The 12,616-nt window shown below is 35.7% G+C and overlaps 1 protein-coding gene and 1 long non-coding RNA gene across 2 annotated transcripts in view; one reads left to right on the top strand and one right to left on the bottom strand.

The window, feature by feature from the left end:
* The window catches only part of LOC104914934 (interleukin-31 receptor subunit alpha-like), a 17,127-nt gene extending 12,431 nt beyond the window's left edge, over positions 1–4,696 (bottom strand). The window contains exons 1-4 of the mRNA XM_031557253.1: positions 4,229–4,696; positions 2,908–3,047; positions 2,050–2,185; positions 1,821–1,903 (exon numbers count right to left, since the gene is read on the bottom strand). Coding sequence (XP_031413113.1) covers positions 1,821–1,903; positions 2,050–2,185; positions 2,908–3,047; positions 4,229–4,322 — 453 coding nt within the window. The 5' untranslated portion in view covers positions 4,323–4,696. The remainder of the gene's footprint in view (positions 1–1,820; positions 1,904–2,049; positions 2,186–2,907; positions 3,048–4,228) is intronic.
* Positions 942–7,955, top strand: LOC109363930. The gene is made up of 4 exons (XR_004162176.1): positions 942–1,046; positions 4,273–4,354; positions 5,101–5,180; positions 7,898–7,955. It is a non-coding gene; the product is annotated as an uncharacterized LOC109363930 (long non-coding RNA).
* The last annotated feature ends 4,661 nt before the right edge of the window (positions 7,956–12,616 follow it).

The raw sequence follows: 12,616 nt of genomic DNA on the forward strand, positions 1-12,616 counted from the left end.
GACCTCATTGCAGCCTTTCAGTACCTAAAGGGAGCCTACAAACAGGACAGGAGTCAACACTTTAGAAGGGTAGATAACAGCAGGACAAGGGGAAATGGTTTTAAGTTGAGTGAGGGAAGATTTGGGTTGGATGTCAGGGTAAGTTCTTTACAGAGAAAGTGGTGAGGTGCTGGAACAAGCTACCCAGAGAGGTTGGCCATTATGTGATTCTGTGACTCTGATCAGAATTTGAAAATGGAAAAGGTACATATGCAGGGAAAATTATTCCTAAGATATGTGACACATGAAAAAAAAACAACAGAACTTAGACTGAGAAGAAAAAGCACTGTCTATCTTGTGCAATCCTGCAGGAGATCTCATTTCTATAAAAATAGTATGCACTTCCCAGTTGGACGTTTAGAGATGAAATCACCTTTTCTGTGCCTTTTTATCAAACCTATGTAAAACTTACACGTTGAACACCAAAAAAAGTCAGAGGAACTACAGGTAGACTATGACATTTAAATTTTTTGGTTTTTTTTTTTTGTTTGAAATTGGCTTAAACAACTATGTCAGGTGAGCATTCCTTTTCCCCCTACCTCTTTTTTTCCCATTCATTTAAACATTTTAATTATCAGGTATACTCCTTTCCTCAACCCTTTAAAAGTGTACTTGAACCTTATTTACTATACTAGTTCAGTACAAGAGTTATCCTGAAAGAAGCTCCTAGCCTTGATCCTGTATTTAATGTAGGTATTTTTAAATTAAAGTTCATCAGTAGAGACTGTTTTCTTCTCTTAACATTGGAATTGCCACGTACAATTTACTTTCACATAAAGCGAATCATTTACTTTGTAGCTTTTCCTTCTTCATAGGAGATAAAGGAAAAGAAGGGATATCTCATCCTAACCAGAGGAGATGTCTACTTTCTCTGCTATTTTTTCTTTCCCTTAACAGAAACAGAAAGGAGTCGTTACAAAACTTCCCATATCTTTTTGATATTTAAAAACTCTGCCAACCTCTGTCTTCAGAGACAGACACAGACTCTGCTTCAGACATTTCCTATGGTAAGTTTCTGAGAATTTGTAGGTGTTCATTCTCTCAGCATAGGATAGAGTGTGCTTCCAACTAAAAAACAATGGTAAGATCTTGCTTGTGGACCCGTGGGCCCTTTAAATGGGAATTCCAGATTGTCAGCTATCCTTTTCTTATCAAGAGAACTTCAGCTAGTAAGAGTGACTGATGAACACAGTCAGTCTGATAATGACACCTGCTACAGAAAAGGGGAAGCCTATGATTTATAGAGTGAATTTTAAATGTTGTTATGGGATATGTTCAGCTAGGTATTGTTTTTGTAAGCTCCTTTTCTCTCATTATAGTGTACTTGCACTTCTGAATATTTAAATCAGTAGTCTTACAAAATGCTTTTCTAAGAAGTTTTTATCTCTCTTGAGAATAATAATGCTCCTTAGGAACATGTCTAACACAAGATATGTCACTTGTATATGGCTTATAAAGTTTATTCAAGGAAAATTAATTTCACAGTTAACCTGAGATTCACCAGTGTTTACTGCTAACTGGAAAGAATCTTTATTCTAGTCAGTGATTTGAGCCTGGAAGTTTCTATAAATTTAAATAGTTTATAAATTATTGTGGTTTTTCCTTGCTAATTTCTGGAACCTAATTTATCACCATACTAATGCAGTGAATCCTAAAGCACAAGTTCAATATTCAATACCTTTTTCTTGTATACTGTAGTCCTGATACAATGAGAAAGTCTGTTCTTCCCCTATAAAATAATGAATTAATGGTATGGTTATAATATAATGAGAGAAAATTACCTCCCACTTAAGAAGAACACTTCTTCTGCCTGGTGATATTTCTGTAGTTGCATTATATGATATTCTTGGCTTGTTCATGAGCTCTGGTAAATATGGGAAAAGATAGAGATACGCACTCATAGAAATCAGGTTGGTCTTAATATTTTCAACAGTATTTGATTATGTTCGTACATTATAAAATTGGAAAAGGGTTTTTCCACTTATGCTTGTTCCCATGAAATTAACTTACTGTGAGGGACCAAAATCTCTTTACTCCAAATGCAAACACAATGAAGACCATCCTTGGTTATACATCTGAGCTGAATGATATACGAAGATGTAGCATTTGAAACAGTGATGTTGATAGCATTGCTTTCTATGGGCACCTAAAAGCAAATGATGTTTAAGATATGTGGCAGCAATAAGACAATCTTATATTAATGATTTTCTCAATCAAAAACTATTATTCGGACCAAAAGTAGCAGTTGCCATCATCAATGAAGAATTACTACACATATAGTGAATTTTATTTCATACTTGAAAGATGATATTCCCTTTTTTAACTAATTATGTTCTGTCAGGACATGTAGGCACTAGTGCAGGTTAACCCCCTCTTGAAATTGGATTCAATGTTACATACATTGAAAAATTATCACTTATTTGACTTTGATCTTTACTGGCATTCTGAAGAACAATATTACAGCAAACTGGTCTCTAATGATAATAGTAAAGAAAGTAATGTAGTCTTTTAATTAAAGTGTAATCAGATCTGAGTATCATTTCTGATACCCCTTCTAGATCTTCAGCTTTTCCTCGGTCGTTGTGTCTTATTGACAAGTTAATGTACCATATGACATAGTGATATTGGCTTTCTTTTTTTCAGTGTAAAACTACTAATTTTTCTCTTTCAAACAGTTCAGAATCTGTTGGCGTGCAACTAAGAGAACACTGTGAGATTTGCCAGCAAATCATGTGCTGTGTTCTCTTGCTATCCACGTTTTTGTGTGCTACAACTATGTCCTGTTTATATCCTGCCATGTAGCTGTATGTACTATGTAGCTGACAATAAACCTCCTCATGTTCTCAAGAGGCATATGGAAATGCTTACCCTTGTCCACTGACTGGCTTCTGTCAGTGCCTCTCTGTATCTCAACTCATATTCTGTAGGAGTTGTGGATAAGTTCCATTTTATGACCAATTGCTTTGTGATCTGATGAGCTTGTATGTTAGATGGTGTCAAACACTTCCCTGTAATTGGGAACAGATCATCAGTGTCATCAGTACAGGGGAAGCAGGAAAGCTTTGGATATTATATGTCAACTAGGTGTGTTTTATCAAAAATGGAAGAGTTGGCTGAGAACATCGAACACTATGAGACTTAGAAAAACTGGAAATAAGTATTTACTAAATTTTTATAGTGTCAACAAATTTGGGTTTGTGTGTGCAATTCTTTTGTGAATGCTTCTTCTGATATCAGTAAAATCCCTTCTCTAAACAGGTGCTCAGTGAGTCTGAAAGGCAAAATCAAAATGTCAAGAGTACTTCTAATCGTGAACTGTAAAAAAGTTTCCGGAACTTCTTAATAGCTTCCAATTTCAGCAACTGTGTTTAGCTATATAATTTTTTAATCCAAATAGAGATAGTTTTCCCTCTGAAAATCTCCCAAGGAGGTCATAGTGATAATTTGGGTTTTACTGATAGTGCCTTTTAGCAATGAGAAGCATTTTTGAAACATTGTTTCTCTGGGAAGTTAAGGATTTTGGAAGATCTTGAAGTTAACTCAGTAGAGAATCTGTGAATAGGCATCTGCAGTGCATAGTTCATAGGATTATTTTTTTTTCGCATGCCCCTTGTAGTACAGTGTAACAGGTAACTGGCCTTAGAAAATAGTTGAAATTTTAAGTTTTCCCAAAATGTGAATTTTCTGTAGAAAAAATTTCTTGACTGTATGATACTGCATCAGCCTGTTCTTTGTAAACCTGTGATTCCTCACATTTTAGTGGAGAGTTATTAAGGTTAGGGTACTATGGTTAGGTTGTGGTTGGACTTGTTGATGATTAATGTCTTTTCCAAACTGAGCAATTCTATGATTCTATGGTTCTATGATAAAGAAGTTACAAAAACCATCAGAAATAGAGGAAGCTAGTGAAGTATGGTATGCAAATGTCACTATATAGTTTTTTGGGTATCAGTATTTTATAGTTCTGCAAATTATTTAAAGTCCTGATATAAAAATGGATGGACTTCTGCTATGGACTTCAATAAAGATTTCATAAAGAAGCCAGTAAAGAAGCCAAACTGCAGTGCTCTGAATCAGTGAAAAGGACAAGTGTATAGCAGGAGTTAACATTTTGAAAATAATTTTGAAGAAAATCATGCCATTGCTTCAGCAGGACACTGCAGTAATACAAATCATGAAGATATAATACCTGCTTTTCTTGGTGTAACTGAGATGTTCTTTCCTTTCACACAGCTGGCATGGGCATAGTTCACTGCTATCCAGATAGAAGCAGAACGGTTCATGAAGAGATTTTTTCGTTCTATTGTGATGGAAGGTGATGATGTATTTCTTCTAAAAAGTTTTGTGATTCTCTCCCTTCAGAGAAGAGGAATAAGAATGAAGGCCAAACTTTTTGCTGGTTTATCATACACTTTTTTTTCCTCATAAGTATCATTATAACAACTCATAGCTTTCCAGGTACTCACAAACAAAGTCATCATTTTGAAAACTTGAAAGTGAGGACTGAGCACCTTGAAACAGCAAATGTAATTCCAGTATCCTAGCAATCCTAGCTTAAACTTGCAAATTCACGTTGTGTACTGGAGAACTGCTAAATTCTTTACATTTGTGAGGAGCAGTGTGATAAAAGAAAAAATCTTTAGAGTTTTCTTTAAGATTAAAATGGGACATAAACAGCTTTTAGAAGGTACTGTTAGATTAGAAATTACTTGCATAAAGTCTACTTGCCACCTATCGTAGAGGAAAATAAATTCCTTTTGAATAGCAAAATTTCCCATTTACTGAATCTAAATTATGACAAACATATAAAAAATGTCTGGTTTTATGAGTTGCATGCATGTCTTTATGAATTAAGATCTGATGCTTTGCTGAAACAAGACATTCGTGTTTAAATAAGACAATGACGTTTAAAAGACCCCTCACTCCTCAGCTCTATAGACTTCTCTTCAGTAAATCTGCCTACTGTACAGAAAGTCCAAGAAGTTTCATTGTTTTCTTCCAGAGTTTGTGATTGCTGGTATCTGATGCTTCTGTGTGTTTGCAGTTGTGACTTTTTTTCAGGAAGGGAATTCCGCTACTTGAAGGTTACTAAAAGTTGGACCTCAGATACTGGAGTATTTACACAGGAGTTGCATAAGCAGGTACTCCCCTCATCCTCACTTACCTTCAAGAACACTCAAGAAAAATACCAAAACAAACATATCTTTGTAACTTTGTGACTTTGTGACTTCTGTTACAAATGATTTATTATACAGGCTTAACTGTACTCCCTAGTAGCAAAAAATATCACCAGTTTTGTTCAAGTAAGTCTTCAAGCCTACTTCTCCTTCAGCAGCCTTGTGCGACAGTTGAAGCTGTCATGGTAAAAGTAAGTTAATAGGGCAGGTCTACCATCTAAAAAATATATTTGCAAGAGAAAAACTGCCTTCAACTTATGCGACTGTACAGTAAAGCTTTTATATAAAAATGATTTTTGTAATTGCTATATACTTCAGGCTGGATAATGGAAACATACGTTGTACAACTTTGATTCTCAATCAAGCCAACAGAGGCCAAGTCTGTATTATAAATTTAAAAAAAACTCAGTGGCCGTAACATGTATTGACTCTCCAGAAGTACTTGAAGCCATTTAGGCAGTTTACTTTGCTATGGCCTAAGCCATTTAATGCAGCCAGGATTCCACAATTCACTGAGTCTCAAAATAGATTGGACTGGATATATGGAGATCATCTCATCCAATACCATTGCTCAAAGCAGTTAACAGCAGGAAGAAGAGCAAGTGCAGGAGGCAGTCAGTGTACACTGTCCCAAAATTCCCTTTTAAGAGGAAACCTTCTGGAAGCTAGCTGAGGTTTAAGCCTTTTCCTTTGATCTGTAGTGAAAGCTTAAGTTTCTGCAAGATGTTCTTCATGTATGCAGTTGCAGCAGAACTGTGGTCCTGAGTATGTAGGATTTGGGAGTACATGTGAATACAAAGAATGTGTAAAGAAAAGCAGGACTTGGGGAAATAAGATTAACTTTTTTGTGTGTATGTTTGTTTTCTCACACTCAGTATTTCTTTAGGAAAAGGCATTAAATGGAAGACTGTTCCTGTTCTGTTTGGACATCCCCCAAGACCCTGCTCTGTCCTTTGCTCTCTGATGCATACAAAACAGATTTTTCAAGGCTAAAGCTGTTCTAATTCAATATTCTTAAAAAAAAATGGATAAGAATACTAATTACATACCTAGATACTTCAAGTATTAAATGTGCTGATCATGATAGAATATTTTATAACAGAACAAAACTCCTTGTCTTTTGCTTCAGACTAGTTGTGAATCAGCCATTAATATTTCAAACTATGATTTTGAATGCTTGATTTGAACATCTCTGTGGAGGTGTTATTCTTTAATCCTTTTCATCCTGACAATTAAATTGTAAAGTGCAAAGAAAAGGAAAAAAATCAATGCTAATCTAACATTGCTTGCAGATGGAGTGATGTCATCTTCTAGGCAAGCAGGAAAAAAATCCTTTCAAATGCTTATTATTTTCCTTCTAAAACAATGAAAAGGGAGAAGAAAGTTTTTCTTTGGGATTATCAAGCTGAAGCCTAGGAGACGGAGGTTCAAATTCTGACTGTAACTTGGGAAAACTTGTATCTCTGTGAGATAATTGCATCTCTCCTTTCCTACCATCTCTTTCCCTTTTTACTGCCTTTTCTGTTCATAACATCAACTCTGCAATTTACCAATAATACACTCTGATTTTGACTGGACATACAAAGAGCAACTACATTACAAATACTTTAGCTGACAGCATCTTTGTAGAAAGAGAGCAGTTTCACAAGTTCTTCTCTCCCTCCAAGAAAAAAGGGCTCCTGGAAAATCCAGGAGGCAAGACAACAAATTCAGTGTGGTTTGGTATTTATTGCCATGCACTTCTTCTGTCATTGGGAAAATAGCCACAGTGGTTAGGAGAGCAATCACAGTCTTGAGACTGCCACTGTGCTGCTCTGCAGTGTGCAGAAGATCTCCCTGGGGAATTTCCCAGTGCAGAATTCCTTAGTTTTCGGAGATGCTTCTAACCACAGCACTTTTTAATGCAAAGAGCACTGTGCTCTGTGGTAAAATAATCAGCAGTGAGTATCAGAATTTGCCAACAGTGTCATAATTGTGTTTGTGATGTCAGCTCCCTTTTTCTAAACATGCCCTTAATCTCATGGCAAATCCAAAATACAAAGATGTAAAGTGAGAAAAATTCCTTTTGTAATAAAGATTTGGAGGCAGTAACATTAACAATCCAGTGGGCATATGTTGATTTAATCTGCCCATCTACATTTTATCTGAGTTCTTTGCTTTAGTTCTCTTAAAAAAATGGAGCAACTGAAGATAGACATATTTTGTTATTAACATTTACAATTTAATTTCACCTATTAAACTCGCTAACTTGCAACTGCAATAAGATACTTCAGAATCTATTTTATTTTTTGAATGTGGCATATATAGCATTTCATTATCTGGTTTAACATCATAATATTGCATAACGAAACTCAATCTTTTAGTCTTAGAATGCATTAGTGTTGAATGTTTGCTGCAACTCAGTAGACAAAAGTAATTATTAATTGGTCTTGGGAAATAAAGTTTCAAACAGAGATTTTTGATGCATGGAAAGATGACTAATGACTAACAAATTGCAGAATGAGGAAATTATTTCTTGGATAGAACATTGTTTATTGGGTGGAGGGAGGGTAGTAGTAGTATCATTTCCATGTTCTCAGTGGATAGTGAATACAATTGTTGGTTGGAAGAGCTAATGTCATGTCTCTGAAATATGGTTACTAACCCACATGTTTGTTCTGTTGTCTTTTCTTTAAAACTAGGAGGGAAGGTGGAGGTTTTAGCTTGCTCAGATTTTAATGAATCTGTGGAAAAGACAGGTAAGTACAGTTGCTACAACTGAGGTCCTCTCAGTCCAATCCTTAGTAGTTTTCTGGGCACTCCTCAAGAAATTAGAAAAAGGTATATCACTCTTCTTCAGATTAGACAATGGTTGTTGACTCTAAGCATCTATTTCAAACTTTTCTGTAAATCTGTTCTTTTTAAGCACAAATTCCAGCTGTTTCTGCATTGGTTATAAAGCAAACAGAAGTGTCTGCTTAATACCATGTGTGCTGCCAGTGTCACTCTCCCTGCAGTTTGAAATGTGCAGCTCTTCTCAGTAAGAATTGAAACTGAAAGGCTTGATCAGTACTGTGTAACAGCCTGCAATGTGATTAAATATGTAAATTTAGGCAGATAGGAATGACCAGACAGCAATGATAACTATTCATTTTCTGAAGGTAACTTTTAGACTTACCATTTTAAGAATAAAGTGTAATTAATACTATTTGGAGCACTGGGTGCTGGCAGCCAGGTACAGGTTAGATCCTCATTTAGTTCTTTATAACAGGTCAATTCGTTGTCCCAATCTGTAAGATGAAATATATGGACTGGAAAAGACCCATCACCAACAACTACTTACAATCAACAGGGGCAAGATAACTAGCAGAATCAAAAGAGAAAAAATATAAAACAAGCTGTATTTTTTGTAAAATGAAATAAGTAGCTGTTGTATGACCTTATGTCACGTTTGTTCTCAAGGTAAGCAGCTCACTAACGTTTAAACAAGAAACATTTAGAGAATTTAAACATGTTTCCAACTAAAACATAGTTTTCTTATGTGACTGTAGAAAAAGAACCATTCTCCCTATGTTTTATGTTTCATTTAAGAGCTATTCTGCACCAAAACAACACAGTATGGAAACACTCTCTTTCCTGCAGCTTCTGTGTTGTGACACCTTTGAGCAGCACTTCTCTCCCACAGCAGTGACAGTTTTGCTTCCTGCTTGCCCCTGCTCTTCTTTAGAGCTTGAATTGGTTTTCTTCTAGTTTGATTGGAGTACCTTCATACCATGGAAAGCACTATGGCTTTCCCTGGCACAAAATAATTTCATGAATGCAAAGAAGCATTTATATTTTTGATCATCTTTTTGGGTAACTTTGAGGAAAGCTCTTGCAAGGTAATTTCCCTATAGCATATGACAAAATTGCTATGAAACCTCTACCCTAGCATACCTTTGGTTTCTGCCTTCCAATTCTCTTTTCTGTGGTTTCGCACTTTTTGTCTCTGTCAGACAGAGTCTGTTGTGCCCTCAGTGTCTCTGCTAGTGTGACAGACTGGGAACAGGAACTGTGTGGCACCACTCAGCTGTTTACTGAAACACGTATGAGACAGTGCCTCCTGGGAGGTTGCTCCAGATCTTCAGAGCAACCCATGTTCACTGGGGAGTTACTATGGCTCGAGAACCTTTCAGAACAAGGAGCAACTGTCCTGTGTGTGTGAAGACTGTTTGTTGGAAGGATTACAAACTACATGTGGCAACAGCTTTGTCAGTGGCAACTTACTGACTCTTCAACATGAGTCTGTAGACATTTTGGAAAGTGTAGGCCGAAACTGAGGGTCTTTTAGACCTCACACACATCTTAGAAATTAATTCCATGCAGAAATTTATTTCTTAATCAATTAATTTTAAATGTGGATGAAAAAAAAAAGAGAGCTGGCATTTTGGTTATCAACACCAAGGACAAATGTGATATTTCTACAGTTTCCAACCTGTAAGGTTTACTGGAGAATTTCTTGCAAATCATTACACCAATGTAGTTAGGACTATTTTTCAAGAATGGATTGACCAGACTCCAGAATTAGTCCAAAATCATCAATCACCTGGAGTTCAGAAGAGAATCATAGTCTGCTGTATGCTCCCAAACTCGTAATGATTGCATTACAAAGCAGGAGCATGAATTTTCAAGCAGAACGACTTGTGCTTAATTTTTGGTAAAAGGTTTTGTGTTTTTTGTTTTGTTTTGTTTTGTTTAGTTTTGTTTTGCAATTGATCATATGTGTGTGCTTCAGATAAGGTGTAGTTAAACACTAATGATCTTCTTAAAGAATGTATTAATCTGTAGTGGTTAAACATACTTTAATACTTCAGAAATCTCTTATCAGAAACTGTAGTCATAAAATCTGACTGTCCTCCTTTTGCCTTGTGTTTTACTATCTGAAGAATCAGCCAAAGTATCATCCACACTTTTAAAAAGAGGTGCAGAAAGAAAATGCGGGTGGTTTTTTTGTTTGGTTAGGTTTTTTCTTTCTTTCTTTCTTTTTTTTTTTCTTTTCAGTAAAGTAGATAAGGATCTCAAAATGCATAGATACTCAATGTAACTTGTTTTTTTTTTTCCCATAATGAATAGCACCCTGTTCTTCTTGTATTTAGTAGGCTTAATAAGATGCCAATAAATTTATCAATATTAAACAGGAAATGTTTGATACTGAGATCCAAGTGGTGACCACATTGTTGCAGACCTGTCTGCTTAAAGAAAAGAAGGGGCTTGTATTGTTCTTTATGCTCTTGATCTTACCAGAAAAATTTTTTTTCCCTATGAGAGAGTTTAAAAATACTAAAGGCAAAATAGTAGCATTATTTTTTATGCGTGGAAACTCTGTATTAGCTTACCCCACACCTGCTGCCCCAGCCCATATACTCAAGTTCTGCATTACACTCTTCAGCTGACAATACTTTATTACCATGTTTTCACTTGTCCTACAATTGGGAGATTTAGTGCACATATGCACATTCAGTTTTATCCTACTCATTTTTAGTTTTACTGTACTGCTTTCCCTGAAAGAACATAGGTATTGTTAATTCCTCTACACCTTGCACCTTACACCTTGTAGGCCTGTACCAAGACAGCACTCAGAGATGTACAAAGAGAATACTTTTCCTGTACCAAAGATACCACAATCTAATTTCCTTTTTAAAACAAAGAAACAGGCAGGCAGACAGATGAGGCATAGTTTTTTCACTCTAGAATTGTTTTTGTTCTAATTTGTCTGGTATTCTCAGTAGCACTTTGAATTTAGTCCAGTGGGATAACAGCAAGGCTTAGAAAATAATGCACGGCTAGTTTCAGATAAATAGTCTTACTATGATATCTCATGCAGTACTATGTTCTAAAAAATGTATCTTCCTTGCTGTGTCTCTTAGCAAGTAGGATTATTTCTGCCTACAATAAATTCCACATGACCACCATATTCTCTATTGATACATATTTGAATGATCCATTTTGCCATTGACAGTAGTGTATTAATTAAGTCTAAACCATAAAAGTTTGTTAATATAAACGTTACAGATTTTACTGTCTTTTGAGGAGGCCACTAGGAGGCCCCCAGAAACTAGAAACAGAGATAGACCCTGTGCCTTCAGCCCTGCAATAGGGAGTGAGGTCTTGGAACACAGTCAGAAATTCACAGTTTCTACATTATGAATTTCAACCAAAAAGCCCTATGCCATATTTCAAATGCAATCACTTCGGCTGGTATATTTCCATCAGCAAAGATCTCCATCTTTGTCATTAAGTAGGCATCATGTGAGAAATGTTTACGCACCTGAAAGCTGCTTGCAAAATGGAAAATCCCAGCTTAAATAGTTGCAGGAATCTAGGGATAAAAAAGAATGCATTTAACAAGACAACTGTAAAATCAATAGGAAAATCTGTTACTAATTGTAGTTTCTTCTATCCAGAGTCTTTAATCCATTAATGACTTAAGTCATACATCCTTGTCTTTGAGTAATCTTTAGAATTTTTACTACGTATAAACAGTAGTAAATCATGCATCAAATGAGAACTCACCTGCTGCAAATAAAATGATAGCTGCAAGCAGAGAGTTCTTCATCTTCTCTGAAAAGAAGCATAATGATTACCATCAACATTACACTGTTTATAGTCTATTCTTTACACTTCCTTTTCTAACTTCCTTTTCAATCTACTAGCTGTAATTGCATTGGTTGAATACAAATAACCTGCTTGTTAATGTGCTGGACTTTCAAGCTTATGTTTATTAAATATATTTACAAAATCCTAACTTCATGTTTATGAGAAGTAGAAACTTTCACCCCTGCTGTTTGCAAGAAGTAACAACATGATTCTTAAATGTGTATAAAATATCAGCAGTGCAAACTTAGGTAGGTGATTCAAGCATCTTTGAAATCTAGGCTAAATATCAATGTGAATTGGAAATACTGATATCAAAAGTAAGGCAAAGTTTGTGACTTACTCTAACATGAATCTTTGGATACTGCAGAAATAGTGTAGCAGCAGATCCTGCCTGTCTTCTCTTTCTGCCTCCTTTTCCCACTCAAAATAACATCAGCATTGCAAACATGCTGTATCTTCATTATTGGTAGCAACACTAGGAGCTTTACTGCAGATAAAAATCACACATCAGGTGTGACTACAAGTTCCACGCCTATGAAGTCTGATCATAGAACATTTAAAATAACTCTAGGCACAGAAGCCATCAGAACTAGCATAGGAGTTGCTGCTAACACAGTAAAGGGAAATTTTCAGAAAATTTCAGTACTCTAGGGAAATTTCCCCTCTGTGTTTAGACAGCTGCAAGCAGACACTGGATTCAGACCTACCTGGTGATAGGCAAATTTTTAAATTATCTCGGCAAACATAATGTATTTCAAGTTGAATATTAAATAGCAAATATATAC

The sequence above is a fragment of the Meleagris gallopavo genome, chromosome Z, assembly GCF_000146605.3.
Source record: "Meleagris gallopavo isolate NT-WF06-2002-E0010 breed Aviagen turkey brand Nicholas breeding stock chromosome Z, Turkey_5.1, whole genome shotgun sequence".
Taxonomy (NCBI): Eukaryota; Metazoa; Chordata; class Aves; order Galliformes; family Phasianidae; genus Meleagris; species Meleagris gallopavo.